At 37.6% G+C, this 18,793-nt stretch overlaps 1 protein-coding gene across 3 annotated transcripts in view; it reads left to right on the top strand.

The window, feature by feature from the left end:
- The window catches only part of ZNF143 (zinc finger protein 143), a 46,726-nt gene that overhangs the window by 25,440 nt on the left and 2,493 nt on the right, over positions 1 to 18,793 (top strand). For all 3 annotated transcript variants that reach the window (XR_015222229.1, XM_086614203.1, XM_086614204.1), the window contains exons 8-15: positions 2,790 to 2,909; positions 3,954 to 4,029; positions 5,938 to 6,063; positions 9,101 to 9,280; positions 10,428 to 10,655; positions 11,920 to 12,068; positions 13,815 to 13,976; positions 15,866 to 16,012. Coding sequence is in view for 2 of the 3 variants with exons in the window: in XM_086614203.1 (XP_086470329.1) it covers positions 2,790 to 2,909; positions 3,954 to 4,029; positions 5,938 to 6,063; positions 9,101 to 9,280; positions 10,428 to 10,655; positions 11,920 to 12,068; positions 13,815 to 13,976; positions 15,866 to 16,012 (1,188 nt within the window). In the remaining variant the exon portion in view is untranslated. The remainder of the gene's footprint in view (positions 1 to 2,789; positions 2,910 to 3,953; positions 4,030 to 5,937; positions 6,064 to 9,100; positions 9,281 to 10,427; positions 10,656 to 11,919; positions 12,069 to 13,814; positions 13,977 to 15,865; positions 16,013 to 18,793) is intronic.

Below are 18,793 nucleotides of genomic sequence, written 5' to 3'. Positions count from 1 at the left end.
TATATTCCATAAAATGAACTCAAGAAATCTAGAGGTTTTGCACGCTCATAGGTCGGAATAGGGATACAACTCCAACAAAAAGCAAAATTCAAGGAAGAGTAAGATAAGATCTTGGTTGGTTTTACCTAGCAATAAGAGGCTATTAAGCAAAATGACCTGTAACCAGTATCCGATTACATGTTGATTTCAGCCTCAGCCCCAAAACTAAAACGAATCGGGAGGTTGTTTTATCTTACATGTGTATGGCAACACATATGCCATATGGAAATGTGCCAATCTTATGGGGTGTTATATGTTCCAAACAAAAAAAGATCTGGTATTTCAAAAGGTATTTAGGTTTAGTCTCAAATTCTGACCCCTGTAAGGTGACTTCAGTTGGTCAACTGAAGGATCCCAAAGCTATCAATGATTTATGAAAATCTTAATCATGATTATATCTTGATGTAAGTAGATATAGATACCTACTTGTAACTCATTCTAAAATAATATATTACTTGGGATGAAACAGTCTCATATTTAGATATAATATTAAATAAGTGTATATTTATAAGCTTTTTAAGTCTACAGGTAACACAAGAACAGAACAGATGTCGTGCTGCTAAGCAGTAATTCAAACTTGCATGTGGTTAGGTTTTTCACCGAAGAAAAAAAAGCATAAAACCTCTTTGTGATTTCTGCATGTGAAAACAATAGACTATGTGTGACCAAATGGCTATCACGCACCATTTCCTTTCAAACCTGTCATACCCATCTGTTCATAACAAAAGCAGAATCATAGGACTGGAGTTTGTGTTTCCACAATACAAAAATCTTACTCAAGATCTTCATTACCTTTATTGTTCTCCTCCGTTACCTGCCTCAACTCAGGATGCATTTATGATTTCTTTTAAAATTAGAGAGTTGTTTTAATTTTGTCTATTTAAAAGCATTTTGAAGGACACAATTCCTCTCAAGAAGTTTCACAATATTATAAAGGTGCCTTATTTGCTATGGTCTTCTGATTTTGTGCCTCCTAACATCTGAATTTTTTAGTTTCTTTAGAGTGCATCATCTTATAAGAACAGTAATTTTAGTACTATATCTGTCCTTGTTCAATGATAATACTAACTGAATTCTTACTAATCCTCAAATCATACCAACTAATGCATTGTGAAGAAACATACTTCTGCAAACAGTCTTTTGAACAAACAAATGCTCATAATGTTCAACTGATGTTTTTTTTCACTAAGTGTTCTGTTTGTTTTATCCTCCCTCCACTTTGTATCCATCTTAATTTGGGTATAATTATGTCTAGTTATTTCTTTACAGATATTAGAAATAGCACATTGATTATAGAACTGTTTTAATTTTCTTTTAAACTTCAGCGTACTTAGGCTTTATAGTAGATCTTAGCAACTATATTCACGTTTTTATATGCTGAAACAACAAAGAAATACTAGCAGGTTTACTGATAGAAAAAAACAAATTAGAAAAATGCTTAAGTGCCAGTGCTCAACCAAGCATCTTCATGATTGTTAATGTATTAAAGTGGCTGGCAGACCAGTGTGGGTGGCATTGTGGTGGCTGTTTGCTACAGAGTGCCTAATCAGGAAGAAGTAGATGAGACCTTCTTCAGACAAGTGGAAGAAGCCTCATGTTCACAGGCCAAGGTCCTCATGGGGATTTTTAACCACTCTGGTATCTGCTGGAAGAGCATCACAACAGGGCACATGAAATCCAGGACGTTTCTGGAGTTCAGGGTTGGCAACTGGCAACCTAAAGCAGGTTACTGAGCAGCTGGTGAGGTGAGACACTTTGCTAGACCTCACACTTACAAAGAAGAATTAGTTGGGAATGTGAGGGCTCGGAGCAGCCTTCAGGAGTCTCCATCCTTAGAGATACTCAGAACCCATCTGGATACTGCTGTGAGAAAACCACTGCAGCTGACCCTGCTTTGAGCAGGGAGTGTTGGACTGAAAGATCTCCAGAGGTGCCTGCCCACCTCATCCGTTCTGTGAAGTGTTCTTTTGACGATTCAGAATTGGATCCATAAGAAAAGGAGGTGGTTTAAAAGAATGATAGACTTTTTTAAATAGTCTTGATTACTTTGCATACAGTTAGATAAAAATTTTTGCATTTGGGCTTCTGCTTCTTATTTCAGTCTGTAGTAATGTTTCTTGTGTATTAGTGTATGAAGAAGCCTTTAAGCTTTAAGTTGCATCACAAACCTATTCTGTGTATTTTTCTGTGTGTCATGCCACAAAGGAGAGTAGAACCTAGCTCAAATTGCTTCAATTAGTTTGATCAAAACACATGCATCACTGACAAAGTACAAAATGCGTTCCTTTGTTTTAAAAAAGTTCTCATTATAAGTGCATTTAATTATTGTTTGGTCTTTGCATGAACCTTTGAAGGTGGTCTGATTTATGGCTAATCTCCCTTAGGAACGGATCCAGTGCTTTAGGTGTCATCTAAGCCTTTTCTGTCTACTAATTTGGTCATTTTACCACGGGGCTTATATTTCAGATTATTGTGTCTTTGTTGTTATTTGACTAATTAATGCATGCATTTAAATTTGCTAGCTACAAGTAAATATATTTTACAGTTTCTCCCTTTCATCAGAACCTATTCCTTCTAGTTATTTATTTTTAATTTCTCGAAGACTAAGAAATACATGGCATAGCAAAGAGAGACAAAAGAAACCTGTCAGAATCAGCTCTGTGTTGATAGCAAAATAAAGTGTTACTTTTCTGATCCAGTGCGGGGTTTTTTTAATGTTTGTGTGTTTTGTGGTTTTTTTTCAACTTAAGATTGTCTTGCAAGGACATGGAACAAGAGTGACTGCAAAATCTCAGCAGAGTGGAGAGAAAGCCTTTCGCTGTGATTATGATGGCTGTGGAAAACTGTATACAACAGCTCACCATCTTAAGGTGATGAGATGTAAAATGAGCATTGTTACTTTGCAGGCAGTTGTGGGGTTTTTTACAGATTATGTGGTTAAAAGTAACAAAAATTAATAGAGAGCCAATCACAATGGCGCTGTTTTGTCAAATGTTTATTTCATTGATTTTACAATAATTGGTTGTCCCAGGTGCTCAGCTGATTTTACTTAATGTTCTGGACAGATGCAGGTGTGGAATAGTGTTAGGCTCCTATATTGCCAGCATGTAAGAAATCTCTTGTTGAGATAGTTTCTACCAGCAGTGTCACAGAAATGCTGTAATCCAGTGTTTGCTTTTTCTACTCTATGTGTATGCATGATCATGCAAAAATTATAATTTTTGAGATTTTACCATCATATCATAATACAAAATTTAACTCTTCAAAACAATCCAACATTCTAAGTGAAAAGCTGGAACATCTTTTCTTTACAGGTGGCAAGTCCTTAATTCTCTTCCTTTTTTTTGAATTAAGTAAAGGAATTACTGAAACAGTAAGAGTATAGAGCTGTTCACATTCCAGCTTAGGCTGACATAAACACTTGCCAATGAGGTAAACTCCTTACAGGGCTGCCTTGTCTCTGACTAATCACTCTGGAGTCAGTGAGTGTGACTCTATGGATCCTGTGTTAAAATGGTGTCCTTGCTGTAGAGGTTTCATGCAATGTAAGAGGATCATTAGAAATGCTCAGTGGAGTCAAAAATCAGATAGAGAGTGGGCTCTGAGGCATGTTTGCATCCTGTCTTTAATGTAGCTGCATGATGGCAACTCTGCTTGAATTTACAAAAATGTTTTTTGCAAAACTGACTGAAAGGATCAGGTTAGACCTTGAACACATACATCTTTAATTTTAGGGAAAACATCATTACCATATTTCTTTTTTTTGTTGTTGTTTTACAACTGATTTAAAAAGAAGACACTTGAATGTGGATGTTAGGAAGAGAAATAAAATAGATGTCTTTGAAAATGAACTGTTTCTGTGTTGAAGTAATCAGATACGTTTCGTTAAGTCAGTGTATTGGATGTCTTAACAGGTGCATGAAAGGTCACACACAGGAGACAGACCATATCAGTGTGAACATCCTGGATGTGGCAAAGCTTTTGCAACAGGTAATCTTTTGCAGACTAGCTCCTCCTGCTTGTTAGTGTTTATCTTTGTATAAAATAAGTTTTTAGTATTGCATTTTTTAAACTGCTAAGTAAAGGACTTGGTTGGGAGAACTACAGAAAAAACATCATCATTTCAGCTTGTGTAGCATATAGAAAGGACAGAGGATTTAACTCTTAGTTACTAAAGGAGGAATGAGGTGAAACACTTGGCACTTACTCTTCACCTCTCATGCTACAGTCAGATTTTACGTTGAAAAAATAGGCTTTTCTTAAGAAGCTAATAGTATAAGTTAAATGAGGTGATAATAAGCTGAGCCTGTTGGCCAGAGGTAAATTCTGATATTCTGTTTCAAATTTGAAAAGAACCTTGATTGATGATGCTGTTTTAAGTGTTCATTATTCAGTTTGTGCCAAAGAATGACATTTCTCATGAAGTGAACTTTATATTTCATACAAAGTACTCTGTTCATAAATGATGCTGTCCCTGAGATTTAACTTGATCGTGCAAAATGCAGTTGTAAAGAATGCAGCATGGAAGAAAGTGAAAGAGCAAAACTTCTTTCAAATTTATTCTTTTACTTTGAATGTAAATTAGTGTGATACTTAGAAAAGTTAGGCTTTATTTTTTTTAAAAAAAAAAGCATTTTTAAAATAACTTCATTGATCTAATACATTAAATACTGTTTCTTTGAACGAAACAAGCAAAAGAAATGCTGATGAGAAAGCTCAAAAGGGAAACAACCACACTTAAAGGGTTGCACCTAAGTTTAATTGCAGAGTGTTTGTAAAGGGATTTCAAAACTACATAATGAAATATTCTCTTCCATTGCAACAGACTGATGTATGGTTATAAACAGCTGTTTATCTATTAATACCATATTTTTAGTCAGAGCCATTGTACCACTGTAGTTCAGCAATCCTCACCTTTGATAAAGTTCATTTTAAGTACTGAATGTTCTCAGTTTAAATATTAAGAACTCTCCTGGGTTGTATCATGAAATTGAGTTTATTTTGAATGTAAGAATGAATTAATGCTCAGCTTGGTAGACATGCTTTGTGTTTTTAAAACCATCAAAAATAGGAATTTCAGCTGTTTTAAGGATGTAGCAAGAACACATTGTGAAACTAGAGCAGGTGCCATCTCCTTACAGACTGTTACTTTATTTTGTAGAAATATATACATCCTTTGAGGACATAAGTAAAATTCAAGTTCATTTTCTAAAATGGCTGTTTCAGGGTTCTTTAGCCATGATCTTTTCAGGGAAGTGCAGAAGGGAAAATCTTGGTAAAATGCTCTTTGCAAAATAATTTACAGAAGGCTTGATCCAAGTCTTGCTTTAGAGTAGTAGAATTTTTGATGAGGATGAGTTCCTAAAAGTAATCTTAAAGGGAATGAGTGTCCATGACTGCGATCAGTTGGCACCTATATGTGTTACGATGTTAATAATATGGTTTAAAATAATTAAAATAACTTAAGGCCTAGATAGCAGTAGAGCTTTTATTGTTGGCTTCGTTAATGGTACTGGGTTTTGTATGAGCTAGAAATTAAATGTCAGTTTGATGACAGTAGTGGTAAGAGATAAAAAGTAGATAGAGCATACAGCTTCCTCAGAAGCCAAAATAAATTTTTGTCTGTGTTCTAATCACTGCAGTTTATCCTTTTGAAGGGAAGGAAAAGCATTATGGAAGTGTACTTTCTTCATAAATGAAGGATGAAAGAATTTTTAAACTGTATCTAGTTCTGCTGCTCTGTAGGGTAGAATGAAGAGCTTGTGAAGAGGGAAAGAGCAAATTTTACTCATCAGGGAGCTTCCTGATTGGAATGGAGAGCACAGCTTTTGATGGTGATGGTTTATGAGTATCCTAATTTTGTGTTTATACTATTATAACATCGTTTCTGATCTTCAGGTTATGGGTTAAAAAGTCATGTCCGAACACACACTGGTGAAAAGCCTTATCGGTGCACAGAAGAAAATTGCACCAAATCATTCAAGACTTCAGGAGATCTGCAGAAACATATTCGAACCCACACAGGTACTATTATGTCTTTTGTTAATTCACTTAGGTGGATTTTTTATTTCTCTTTGATCATTCTGTGACTTTATACTTATGAAACCAGCCTGTGTATATTCTCTTTCTGAAGCCCAGTGAGCTCAACCGCATTTCAGCATGGTAAGCGTTTACTGCAAATCCAGCATGCTTTTCTCAGAAAAAGTGTTTAAGCATTCGCACTGCTATTGCAAATGCACTAACTTTTAGCAGTGCATCACTTAGATTGTCACTGAGTCACCCGGTGCCCTTACAGTTTCATCTGCAGCTGTAACAGAACAAGGAACTTTTCCTCAATAATATGACTCATCTTTTAGATATGGCATCAGCGTTCTTAAGTTTTGGTGCTTTAAGATAACTTGCATGCCAGCTTCATGAAGGTTGATAGTTCTGAGCCTGTTGTTGTCCTGATTTCCCTTCTCTTGCAGCAGAAAAATGAGCAAAAATGTCATAGAAAACCAACAGTTACTAGAACTTCCAAATGCATAAAAAATAAGGTCTTACATTTTGTCTAAAAAAAGATTCATTTGAAAGCCAAAACACAAGTAAATTTTTGAAAGCATACACTACACTCCATAAAACTCTATGCATGTGCACACATGTAAACAAGTTTGCACAGTGTCTCCTTTGCTCCTGAGATTGCCAAGAAGAAGAAAAAAGCAAACCCTTAAATGTAGGAAAAATAATCTATCACTTACTAACCTATTCCATTAAGTATATCTACTTGCCTGCTAGAATACCGACAAGTTTTTCCATTTAACTTTCTGAATCTTGGAGAGTAAAAAATAAAAATAGAACAGAAGAAATAGGTTTTTCTCAGGTTGAGAACAACAACACAGGGGAGGAAATAAAAGGCAATAAAAAAATTATCAAAACTCAAAGATTACATTGAGATAATTCTGCTTTCCTGGACTTACATGTTCAAAGACACAGTCTGTTGGGATTAATGCTATCTCGATGTTAAATTAGTCATCAATATGGAGGCAAAAGCGTTGTCTGTTTTCAGTTCTAGAAGAGAAACGTCTAGTTTGACGTTGTTAGGTGGTACATCAAGTACAGACTATGAACGGAAAGATTTCTGTAGTATGGACAACAACTTGATTAGCTGTAGACTGTTTTGTTTGCTTCTTTATGGCCGTAGAAGTTATATGGTAGTTTAATTGCTTTAATCTAATTTAGTAGTTGAGATAAAAGACTTAAGGCAGCCCTACGCAACCATTTACCTGTTTTAACAATATTAATAATAAAATCATAGACTCCCAGCAGTCCAAGGGCCAGAGTTCAGGGGTGTCTTTTTTTAGATTTATGAGTAGTTGCAGGAAGCCAAAGAATGAGAAGAAAATTGCACCAAGTCCTTTGTGCAGATGGATGGAGTATGGATGGTGTATGCTCATACACCATACTAGCTGCAACAGTGCACCTGATGGAGGAAGTCTGGGCTCTGCCCACCCTCCCCATGGCTCCAAAATCTTTTTGTTCCTTTATCATGTAGAGCATGATAGTGCTTTCTTTGTTTTCTGCCAGTTTTGGGCAAAAGCAATTTTCCTCTGTCTTCCAGTGGCAATCCAGTCTCACTTTCTGTTGCCATCAAATGCTTGCCTCGGTTTCCTCCGTGACTTCCCTAGGCGTACTATTCTGGTATCAGAAAAGCTGGTGTGGATGGTTCCTAGTAGGTGTTGTGGGGTAAAGCTTGAAAGCTTCTGATTTGCTTTGCATTTCTAGTGCTAGAAATCTCAGTCCCCTGGAAACAGGTCGCTTTTCTAACAAGTACATTAGAAACTTAAAGGTGGCTTCAGGAACTGGTAGGATGACATTCTTGCCAGCATTCTTCAAGAGCGGGCTGTTTTGGTTTCTAACGCAGGGTCTGTTGTTGGGCGGGGTTAACTCTGCAACCCTGCTCCTTTCAGGCGTGATCTGAGGTCCTGTGCTGAACGAAGGATTAGGGGAGCCATGGTAACACAACACCGAGGCGTGTACGCTTAATACACAAACGCTGCCTTGGCAGGAAGCTGAAAAACCTTCCCGAAACAGCTGCCCTAAGGAGTGAATTATAGTTTCCTCTGCCAAGGAGCTAACTACTTTGGAGTTCTGTGGTATTAATGTCTCTGTCAGGACTTGGTTTTTTATTTCTGTCTCCAAGAACTTAATGTTGTATCTGTAGTGGTAATCTGCCCTCTCTTGCTCTCAGATTCTTCTCTTTGGTAAGCAGTACAGTAGGCGGAATGTGCTTAGCTCTGGAAGTGTGAAATTGCAACAGGACCGCATGTCAGGTGGCTCACATTTCTCCAAACTTAACTCCCTTCACTCTTCCTGCTCTGTGTGCTTCGATAGATCTGAAGGGTCGGGGGTTTTGGGGCGTTAGACAGGGGCTGGCCTTACCTAATGTTCATGGTGAAATGTTTTGGTGCGATGATGGAAGTTGTTGTGCTTAAGTTTGTATTACATGAATAGAGTTATTTTAAAAAGAACCCGTGCTGTGCTTGCTTTGGTCTTGGGGTTTGCAACTGGAGTTTCAGGGCTGTCTCTCTTTAAAAAGTTGATTCTTCTCATGTAAGGTTAAGTGCTTTCTATAATGAGTTTTACTAATCCGTTTGTATCTTGGCTATATGCTAAATCATGAAGGTATTTTTTCATTTTATGAATTACAGTTGACAAATGTACAAATGGTATGACACACTTGTTTTGGACAATGTATGTATGAACTGGGGGGTGGTGTTAAATACATGTTAGAATATGGACAATGTGGAAGCTAATCCAAGCAACTGAGTCTGTTTTATACATCATAAAGTACTAATCTAAATGCTTCATAATTTAGCTTACAGACTGTATGATTTTCCTGAATTTTGCCGGTTTTGTCTGCACAGTAGAACACTTCACAGTGGCATGTTCATGGCACTTCTGACTGAAGGTCTCAAAGAGAATTAAGTAACTTTAGATTCCTACGTTCAGTCTAAGTGTAACTTAAGATTTTTGTTCTTTTTTAACTTTTGCATGTGTACCTTTTCTTTTCTTTTCTTTTCAGGTGAAAGGCCCTTTAAGTGTCCATTTGAAGGATGTGGCAGGTCATTCACAACGTCTAATATTAGAAAGGTTCACATCAGGACACATACAGGCGAAAGGCCTTATTACTGTACAGAGCCAGGATGTGGGAGAGCTTTTGCCAGTGCAACTAATTATAAGAATCATGTGAGAATACACACAGGTATATGAGTGACGCTTTGTATTTTGAAGTGGAATCTGTTTGGGAGAGGCTGTGTCATGCTCCTTGTGAACACTGTTTTGTAGTTGGGTATAGTCATGCTTGTATGACCTGACTTGGTACTTTCGTTTGGGCTTTTGTGTCCCCTCAGCTGAGGATAGTTAAGCAGTTATGTTTCCCACCTCGCTGTCTAGGCAGAATAATGTTGGTTTGGATACAGAGTTCTTTAAAATGAATGCAAAACCTTGTCTTCAGTGGACACTGGGCTAAATCCTTAATATGGTTCTGGGGCTTGCCTCTGTTTTGAGCTGTTGCTTAAATAAACAACAGTAAAGCACAAGTCTGAGCTTGACTTTGGCTCACCATTTTGAGTCACCCTTTCATCCCAGCTGTATTTTCCTTGCTGCTGGAGTGCTGGTGAAAACCTTCTTTTTACAAATGGAGATTAAAATACTTATCCAACTTGACTGGCAAGATTAGTCAGCAGAAGTAATCAACACAAATTCGGAAGTTCTAAAATGTAAAAGCCAGTCATAGCCGTATCATCTTGGTAGCCTTATATGTTTTATAGAAGCACAGACAAGTTTCATGGAGGTACATTTTGTATCTCAGATTATCTTTTTAGTTTATAATGTAATTTGGATAGTTGTTTAATTGATTTTTAAACAAAAGGTAGTTTTATATGAAACTGTAATTGTTTAAACAGATGCTTCCTATAGATTTATTCAGAACTTAAAGACTCAAAAGTAAGTGAAATTGTACTAGTGTATCAACATACCAGACCATTGAGAAAAAGTATGGGTCTTCCAGTAGTAAAAGAACAAAATTCTCAATATGGTGCCAAACTGACATCACAGCTTTCAGCCTGTATCCTTCTGTCTTCATCAGAAGGATGTTTTAAATGTAATGATAGGGAGAAAAAAGGGTCCAACTTTCACTGGCAGTAGTTTTTTTTTTAAAAAAACAACAAACAAACAACAAACAGTGAGAGACGCTACATTGATAAACTTTGTGAGCTTGAGCTTCACTGTTGCTTTTGAAATTGAAATATGGCTGGTAATGAAGGCGTGTCACTAAATACCATTGATTGACAAATTTTTCTGTGCATCTTGGAAAAAGTTCTCTTTATCCCTTTTGTTTTTCCATACAGGGGAGAAGCCCTATGTCTGTACAGTTCCTGGCTGTGATAAACGTTTTACAGAGTATTCCAGTTTATACAAACATCATGTTGTACATACTCATTCCAAACCATATAACTGTAATCACTGTGGGAAAACATACAAGCAGATTTCTACACTGGCTATGCACAAGCGGACAGCACACAATGACACAGAGCCCATTGAAGAAGAACAAGAGGCTTTTTTTGAGCCACCTCCAGGTTAGAGTTTCAGGTTTTTAACCTCTTGTAAAAGAGGACTGGATAATATTTGGCTGTTTTTTTATAACCAAGGAAATGAAAGCATAGATAAAAATCTGAAGTACTTAATAAAGTTATCTAACTTCTTTGTAAGACTTTTTATTGTGGTAGGCAACTTGTAAACAGAAACTGAGAGAGTAATTGACCAGATCATAACCTCATTTATAGCAGTCCTGGGGATAAGAGAGAAGTTTGAGTTGCAGTTGTAGCAAACCTGCTATAAACGTGACTGTGGGAGGGGACCTGTAAGAGTCTAAAATATTTACGTTTGCAACCTACTGGATTTTGCTTGGGGATTTTTGTAAGAGTATGTATAACGCCATGGTTGGTGACAGTCTTTTGTGCAGGAGTAAAGGCACTGCCTTGAGAAAAGGAAAAATCTGCCTTTGCAGCACCCTGATACTGTGCTGGTTTTGCTGTGGTTAATAGCAGTTTCTGTAAACTGTCCTAGAGGCAAAGATGAAAATAAGCTCATGTGCTGCAGTACTCCTTAGAATATGTTTTTCGTGGTATCATGAGTATTGAGTCCTGTGACTGTAAAAGATCAGACTGAAGGAAGTACTGTGGTAGAACAAATATCACTTTTCAAATTGTGATTTTTAGATGTGACTGAAGATGGGAAATACACATGCAAACTGTTTTGGTCAGAAAAGCTGCTACTACAAAGTAAAAAGTTTTTTACTACTTTTATGTGGGAAACTGGCACTGAACGCGCTTCAAGCAGATTTGCTATAGTGTAATTCCGTCTTTTACGGGCATGATAAGATTCATTTGCTGAGGTTAAACATTTCTTAAGATAATGAAATTACTTAAATCTTCACACAAAGGCATTACTGTGTTCTTCTATATGTTTGTTAATTAGTAACTCTTAAAAAGCTACCAGTTGTGTTTGCATGGAGCCTCTTGTATGGCGAGGTTAACATTTAATGAATGAATTAGAAATGTCTGTCACTATTTCAATACTTGCTTATAAACTAAATATATATTTTCTTTATGTGTAGTATTTATGTGTTTTAAAACTCACTGCTAAAAGATTATACCCCGTGTTCCCAAAACAATAGATTTTCTGACTTGCTTCTTTTATTTTTCTCATCTTTCCATTAAAATTTTTCCATTGGAGTGTTTAAAACCTTCAAACCAGGCTGGCACTTAATCCTTGTCATTTGCTTTCCTCACAGCATTTAGAGTATGTAAGCTACCCTCTTGCCTTCTTTCTATCAAATAGGTCAAGGTGAAGATGTTCTCAAAGGTTCCCAGATAACCTACGTGACAGGTGTAGAAGGAGAAGATGTAATTTCTGCACAGGTTGCTACAGTTACTCAGTCAGGATTAGGTCAACAAGTAGCACTAATATCCCAGGATGGAACCCAACATGTAAGTAACGACAGTGTTGAAGAGCTGGCAAAAATATGTTGAGAATTGAGGCAGGTGTTTGCAGATACATCATGTGCTTTCTAAAATCAGTTAGGATTCTTGATAAATAGTATGTGGGTTTCTTAAGGAACAAAGCTTCTTTGGAGCTGGGTCAGGATATCTTTAAGGTTGGGCCTCCTCTGGAATACCTAAACTAAACCGCATATGCTGACATCCGAAACTGTATTAATACAAAGCTAGGATTTTTTGCTCTCCTTGCTATCTTTGCAAGTAGGCACAGGCTATTTTAGCAATTGTTACATATACAGCCTAGTTTCTGAGGCTTCTCAGAATTCCCCGATTATTCTATTAATATCTGATGGTCATCTTCGCTGTTGTCTTGTGCACACACTTTTTTTTGGAGGGGGGCAAGGAAATCTTTCTGGTCTAGGTGCCTGCTTTACAAGCTGTTTGGTAGTGTGCAGTTCTTACCATTTCTAACATAAACAAGAGGATTGTTTATGCACACTTGTAAAGCAAGCACCTAGACCAGAAAGATTTCCTTGCCCCCTCCAAAAAAGAGGATAAGAAATGCTTTGATACTGCCTCCACTTGGAAATTCCTATAGTTATATTTTTTTAAGGATTTCATATGCAATTTTATTGGGAGGCGATTCCAATACAACTCTTTTGTTTAGTAATGGCAATATATTGAAGGCATAAGAGGAAAAGTTTCTATCTCAGCTGGAAAGGTAGCTGAAATGCCAGTAGCATATGAAAGATATCGTCTAAATTCAAATTGGAAATGAAATATTAAAGGGGGATGTTATATCGCCAGCCCTGAACATTGCAGCAATACTAACTGGCGTTTTTACCCTCTAAAAGGAAGGCCTGTAGAAGCCTTGACATGGAGTTCTCGCATTTATTTAAATGATCCTTCAGCTTGGCTTTAGATCTCAGATGCTTTATTACCTTGTAAGTCAGCCATCAAACCACGTATCTGATGCCCTAATGCATTTATACTGGAGACATCAGTAGTTTACATCATTAATTTTTTATGAATTGTTTATTCATGGTTTAAATTCTAAGCCCTTACAGGCTTCTTTAGTATTTCCATGAAGATAAAAGTATGTCAGGTGCCACTACCTTTAGTCACATTGTCTGTTACGTAAGACACATGCATAGATAATCTATCATACAGTTATTTGGGATATGATCCAATTAACATGGAGTTGTAGACTCTGGGAGCAAGTATGCATCCTTTTTCTTATTACTGAGAGCCATAATTTTATTTCTGCAAACAGATAAGTGTATCTGAAAGGTGATGGAATATTAGATCCCAGTCAGTAAGATAAATGTGATGAGGGCTCTTTGTCCAAGACAGGGACTTGGCCAAAGACTGATGGTGATTCTCAAGGAATGCATGAGCATGCTGATCAGGAAAGGGAATAATGGCCACTAGATCTTTTGGCTGGTATATTACTTGTGAACATGGCTTAAAATATTTTTTCCTGCTAATTTTGAACAAGTTGCCTTTTTGCTCTGTATTGCTACACATTTTGTTTCAAATTAAGAAACTGAATTAGCAGGAGTATTCCTGATGAACCAGGAATTTGTTTGATAAATGCTGTTACGCTTCAAACGCATATCATTTTTTTCAAACCTTACTTAAAAACTTATGGTATGTTGCCAAAAGTCAAGACTCAGGTATGACCTGAGCAGCAATCAAACCTTCTTTTTTTACTTCAGGACTTATTTTGTGTTTCAGGTCAACATATCCCAGGCAGATATGCAGGCCATTGGCAATACTATCACTATGGTAACACAAGATGGCACCACCATCACAGTCCCTGCCCACGACGCTGTCATCTCTTCTGCAGGAACACATTCCGTAGCGATGGTTACTGCAGAAGGCACCGAAGGACAGCAGGTAAAATATTATCCTGCTATGGTGGGTTGACCCTGGCTGGATGCCAGGTGCCCACCAAAGCCGCTTCATTGCTCCCTTCCTCAGATGGACAGGGGAGAGAAAATATAATGAAAGGCTCATGGGTGAAGGTAAGGACAGGGAGAGATCACCCACCAGTTTCTGTCAAAGACAAAACAGACTCGACTTGGGGAAATTAGTTTAATTTATTACCAATCAAATCAGAGTTGGATAATGAGAAATAAAACCAAATCTTAAAAACACCTTCCCCCCACCTTCCCCTTCTTCCTGGGCTCAACTTTAATTTGAAATTCTCTACCTCCTCCCCCCAAGTGGCACAGGGGTTGCCGTCAGTTCAGCACACGTTGTTTCTGCTTCTTCTTCCTCCTCAGAGGCAAGACTCCTCACACTCTTTCCCTGCTCATGGGTCCCTCCCATGGGAGACAGTCCTCCATGAACTTCTCCAACATAAGTCCTTTCCACAGACTGCAGTTCTTCATGAACTGCTCCAGCATGGGTCCTTTCCACAGGGTGCAGTCCTTCAGGAACTGACTGCTCCATTTTGGTTCCCCCGCAGGGTTACAAGTCCTGCCAGTAAACTCGCTTCAGCGTGGGCTTATCTCTCTCCATGGGTCCACCGGTCTTGCCAGGAGCCTGCTCCAGCACGGGCTTCCCACAGGGCCATAGCCTCCTTCGGGCATTCAGCTGCTCCAGCATGAGGTCCTGCATGGGCTGCAGGTGGATCTCTGCTCCAGTGCACCGCCTCCCCCTCCTTCTTCTCTGACCTTGGTGTCTGCAGTTTCTCTGTCACATCTTCTCACAGCTCTTTTCAGCTGCTGTTTTTGCTGTTGCAGTTGTGCAGTTTGTTTCCCCCCCCCCCCCCCCCCCCACTTCTTAAATTTTATCATAGAGGGACTACCACCACCACCTTGGCCAGTGGTAGATCTGTCTTGCAGCCAGCTGGCATTGGCTGTATTAGACACAGGGAAAACTTCTAGCAGCTTCTCACAGAAGCTACCCCTGTAGCCCCTCTGCTACCAAAACCTCGCCATGCAAACCCAATACACCTGCATACATGTTTAATGTTCCTTTATAAGATGATATAAAATAGGCACCTAAGCCATCACAGTTCTGTCATTCACCTAGATTTATCTAAGTAAAGCAGTAAAGGCTATAGCATTCCCCTCATAAAAGTATGATGTATTCTACTCTCATGGAATACATCAACATATGGTAGAACGTTTCATAAACAATAATTGGGCGTGAAGAAAAAAATTCTGAAGTCCTAGTCTGGCAATTCATTTAGGTATATGTAAAATAAGACCTAGAAATGCTAAGTGTTTTCCCTAAAGTCACATAGTAAATGAATGGCGGAGCTAAGAATAGAATCCAGTATGAACTGTAACTTTACAGCTTAATATTATGGGACTGAATTCATTTGGCAGAGAGGAAACATTTGTGTAAGTATATATTTGCAGTTTTGTTTTTAATATACAAATACTATAGCTAACTTTTTTAGTAGAAATATAGTGATATAATTGTTAATCCTTAAGGTAAAAAGCATTCCACTGTTATAAAGTGCACCACATGAAAATGAAGATACTTAGTAATCACTGCTCTCTGTATGTATAAATAATCACAGGCTTATAGGCACATTTATTGAACTTCCGTGCAGTTCTGAGGATACTTACATTTTGAGAGCTAATAGATAACTTGAAGAGCACAGTGATGGTGACCTTTCTCAAAAAAAAAAAAAAATTTCCATAATAAAATTATGATCATGAATAATCACAGCTTTAAATTTAACTTTAACTTTGAAGATAACCGTTGTATGAGATTAGTAATGGTAACAGATCTGTCATCCAGCTGATTCTCTTCCTTTGGTCTTGAAGGTTGCTATTGTGGCTCAAGACTTAGCAGCATTTCATAGTGCCTCATCAGAAATGGGACATCAGCAACATGGGCACCATTTAGTGACTACAGAAACTAGACCTGTTACATTGTTGGCTACATCCAATGGAACACAAATTGCAGTACAGGTAAGATGATGACAAATGGTTTTTTGGAGTGTTTCTCACTTCTACAGCTAGAAGCTCCTAGTCATGTAGCAACATGATTTGAATAAGCTTGGCTCCCCTGAAAAATTAGTCCATAACCATATGATATCATATTGTAAATAATATGTAGGATTAGGAAGAGGAATAATAAGCACTTGATTTTCCAAATCAACTTGTAGAGCTTCCAAAAGAGGGAGGGGTTAGCGGAGGGCCAAACTTCAGGTCAACTGAACCGTTCCTGGAGTCACAGATTTTAGTGGAAAAGTGCTTTCTTTCATCCTTCAGCATTACATACAGAGCTCATACATAGAAAGCCAAACTCTCAAGAGTAAATGGCTATGCACTTATACAGATAAAATTACTGAATTTATGTTATTCGAACCCTGGAATGCTGATAAGAAAAAAGTGTAAGCAGTTATATAGAAAGATTAATAATCAGAAATCTCTGGAAATAGTAACCTTGTGTTTGTGTGTCAAAGCAGCACAAGTACAAGCAGCCGTCTCTGTAACGAGTTCCTCACATTGTCCAGACTCTGCAATGAAACAGCAATTTCTAGGGATGAAAGAGTTTCTTTTCAATTGGCCTAATTTAAAAGAAGGTGGACACAAAGCATAAATTAAGCTTTTATCTAGCAAGTGACCAAAACCAAAATCCACACAAGTATTTTCCTGAACAGTTTATTTACAGGGAAGCTTGGCTTGACTGGAAGGTTGAAGGAAACTTCTAGCGCAAATGATGACCAGTACACTACCTTACTCAAACATTAAGTTAACTCTGTGTATGTTTTATTTTTGTTACATATGATATGATGGTAGGGTAATAGAAGCTTTAGGAATTTTTAACTGGAAGATTTAGTATTTTAAAAATTCATCTCTTTAAATGACATTGCAGTCAAGGGTCAAATAAATGACAGAAGTATCTTAGGGAAATTGCCACTCCAATGACAGAAGCCAATTTTAAACTCCAAGTAAAATAAAAGGAGTTGAATTAGTTTAAATTTCAGGTTGCACAGTAGCATCAGTCCTGGAAAGTGCCTGATACTTTTGGTCCACATCATAGCCCTCTTGATTCTGTGCTTAACTATGTGCATAAATAAGAAGTCCAGTGGGACTGTAATGAAGCTACTTTTGTATTTAAATTTACTGTGGAATTTGGGACTCAGCACTTTGTGGGTTTGATCCTCTTGTTGTCTGGGTATCACCACAGGCACACATTTTGTTCTAGAAAACATGGAAAATCACAGGAACCATACATCCTGAAACAGTATACAATTCGGAAGAGGATAATTTTCATGGATATAATACACCCTATGAATTTCAAAGGGAGTTGAGTATATGCAACTGTCTTGAGTATGGTTTGCACGATGGGCCTTAGCTCTGACAAATACCAACATAAGAGAACATCAGCGTGGCTATGCAGAGAGGAGATGCTCAAAGGAGTTTCTAAACAAATCAGTATTAAGCAGTGTAAGTTAATATGTGTTCTTCGAAGGTTATTTGAAATAGCTTCAAATAGAAAAACGCAGAAAATGCATTCAAGAATTTAATTTCCAGGGGCTAAAATACACTTTGCTTGTGGAAGTAACAGCAACTCAAGTCCGATTCCTTCAAACTGTTCATATTTGCTGAAACTAACATGAGATCCAAACCTTTGAGCACTTGAGTTGCAGGATTAGCGCAGCAGTTTAAGCAGTGTGTGTATGCACAGTACTCTCTTAAGAGCTCAGACTGAAAGGAATTGTGTTAATATCTTCAAACAGAAATGAGAGATTGTTATTTTCCCCTTTGTTAAATGGAAAATAGCAAGTCAGATGCCAATTGAAGAGCAATGGAAGTCGAGAAGCTCTTATTTCTGAACTGTCTTTTGAGCTAAGTTGGCAGTAATCACAACTGCACATAAGAGAAAGCTTATCAGAAGGCAATTGTTTGCATGAGAGGAAGAAAAAAAAGTAACTTGCACCCTCAGCAGTGTGTCCTTTGAATGAAAGGAAAACGTGGGCACTCTCTGCACATGCCTCTCTTTTGTTACCAGCAGTGAAGCTTGTGGTAAAGTACCTTTATATTGTTTAAACTTAAAATATACAATACAAGTAGAAGAGAGACAATAAAAATTAAAGTATTATTGATTATTCCTGAGTTACTGATTGTTTCTCTTTTCTACTTTGATACTAATAAATGAATCCATTTGGTTTCTAAATACTGATAAAGCCAGTAGCCTGAGAGCCAGATTGAAGTCCTAAGGAGATGGTAACAGAGCTGTTCTTGATTCGAGTGGCCCCAGAATGTGACATCCAGTGACTGTAAAAACAAGTTACAAGCGATATTCAGAACCATCCCGTTAGGTCTATCCCTCTCTCAAAATAATCTGGTTTTACTTTTCACACTTTCATACGTCTTTCTCCTGAGCCAATAGATAATGGCCAGCTTTACATTTTTGTTAGTTTGAGGTTGTCTTCAGTGTACTGGATGGTGTACATATTATAAAACTCCATGGATTCTTTCCCAAAATTGTGTCCAGTTGTCTTTATTCAGGGTTGGTTGATGTTGCTTCTGACAGTGCCAGATATATCGATGGTCTTGGTAGTTGCAACTACAAGATAATTTCCTCCCTAAACTGCTGTGGAATGGAACACTGTCATTGTGACTACCTTTTTTATACAGTCAGAATTGTGCAGTAAGCATACACTTTGTGTATATATATATTAATGTCATGTAGTGTTCCAAAGAGCTGACTTTCTGCAAGAGAGTAAAGAAAAATGAAGA

The sequence above is a fragment of the Tauraco erythrolophus genome, chromosome 6, assembly GCF_009769465.1.
Source record: "Tauraco erythrolophus isolate bTauEry1 chromosome 6, bTauEry1.pri, whole genome shotgun sequence".
NCBI classification, from domain to species: domain Eukaryota; kingdom Metazoa; phylum Chordata; class Aves; order Musophagiformes; family Musophagidae; genus Tauraco; species Tauraco erythrolophus.
Note: the sequence above shows the minus strand (reverse complement) of the source record. Positions and strands in the feature narration are given on the sequence as shown.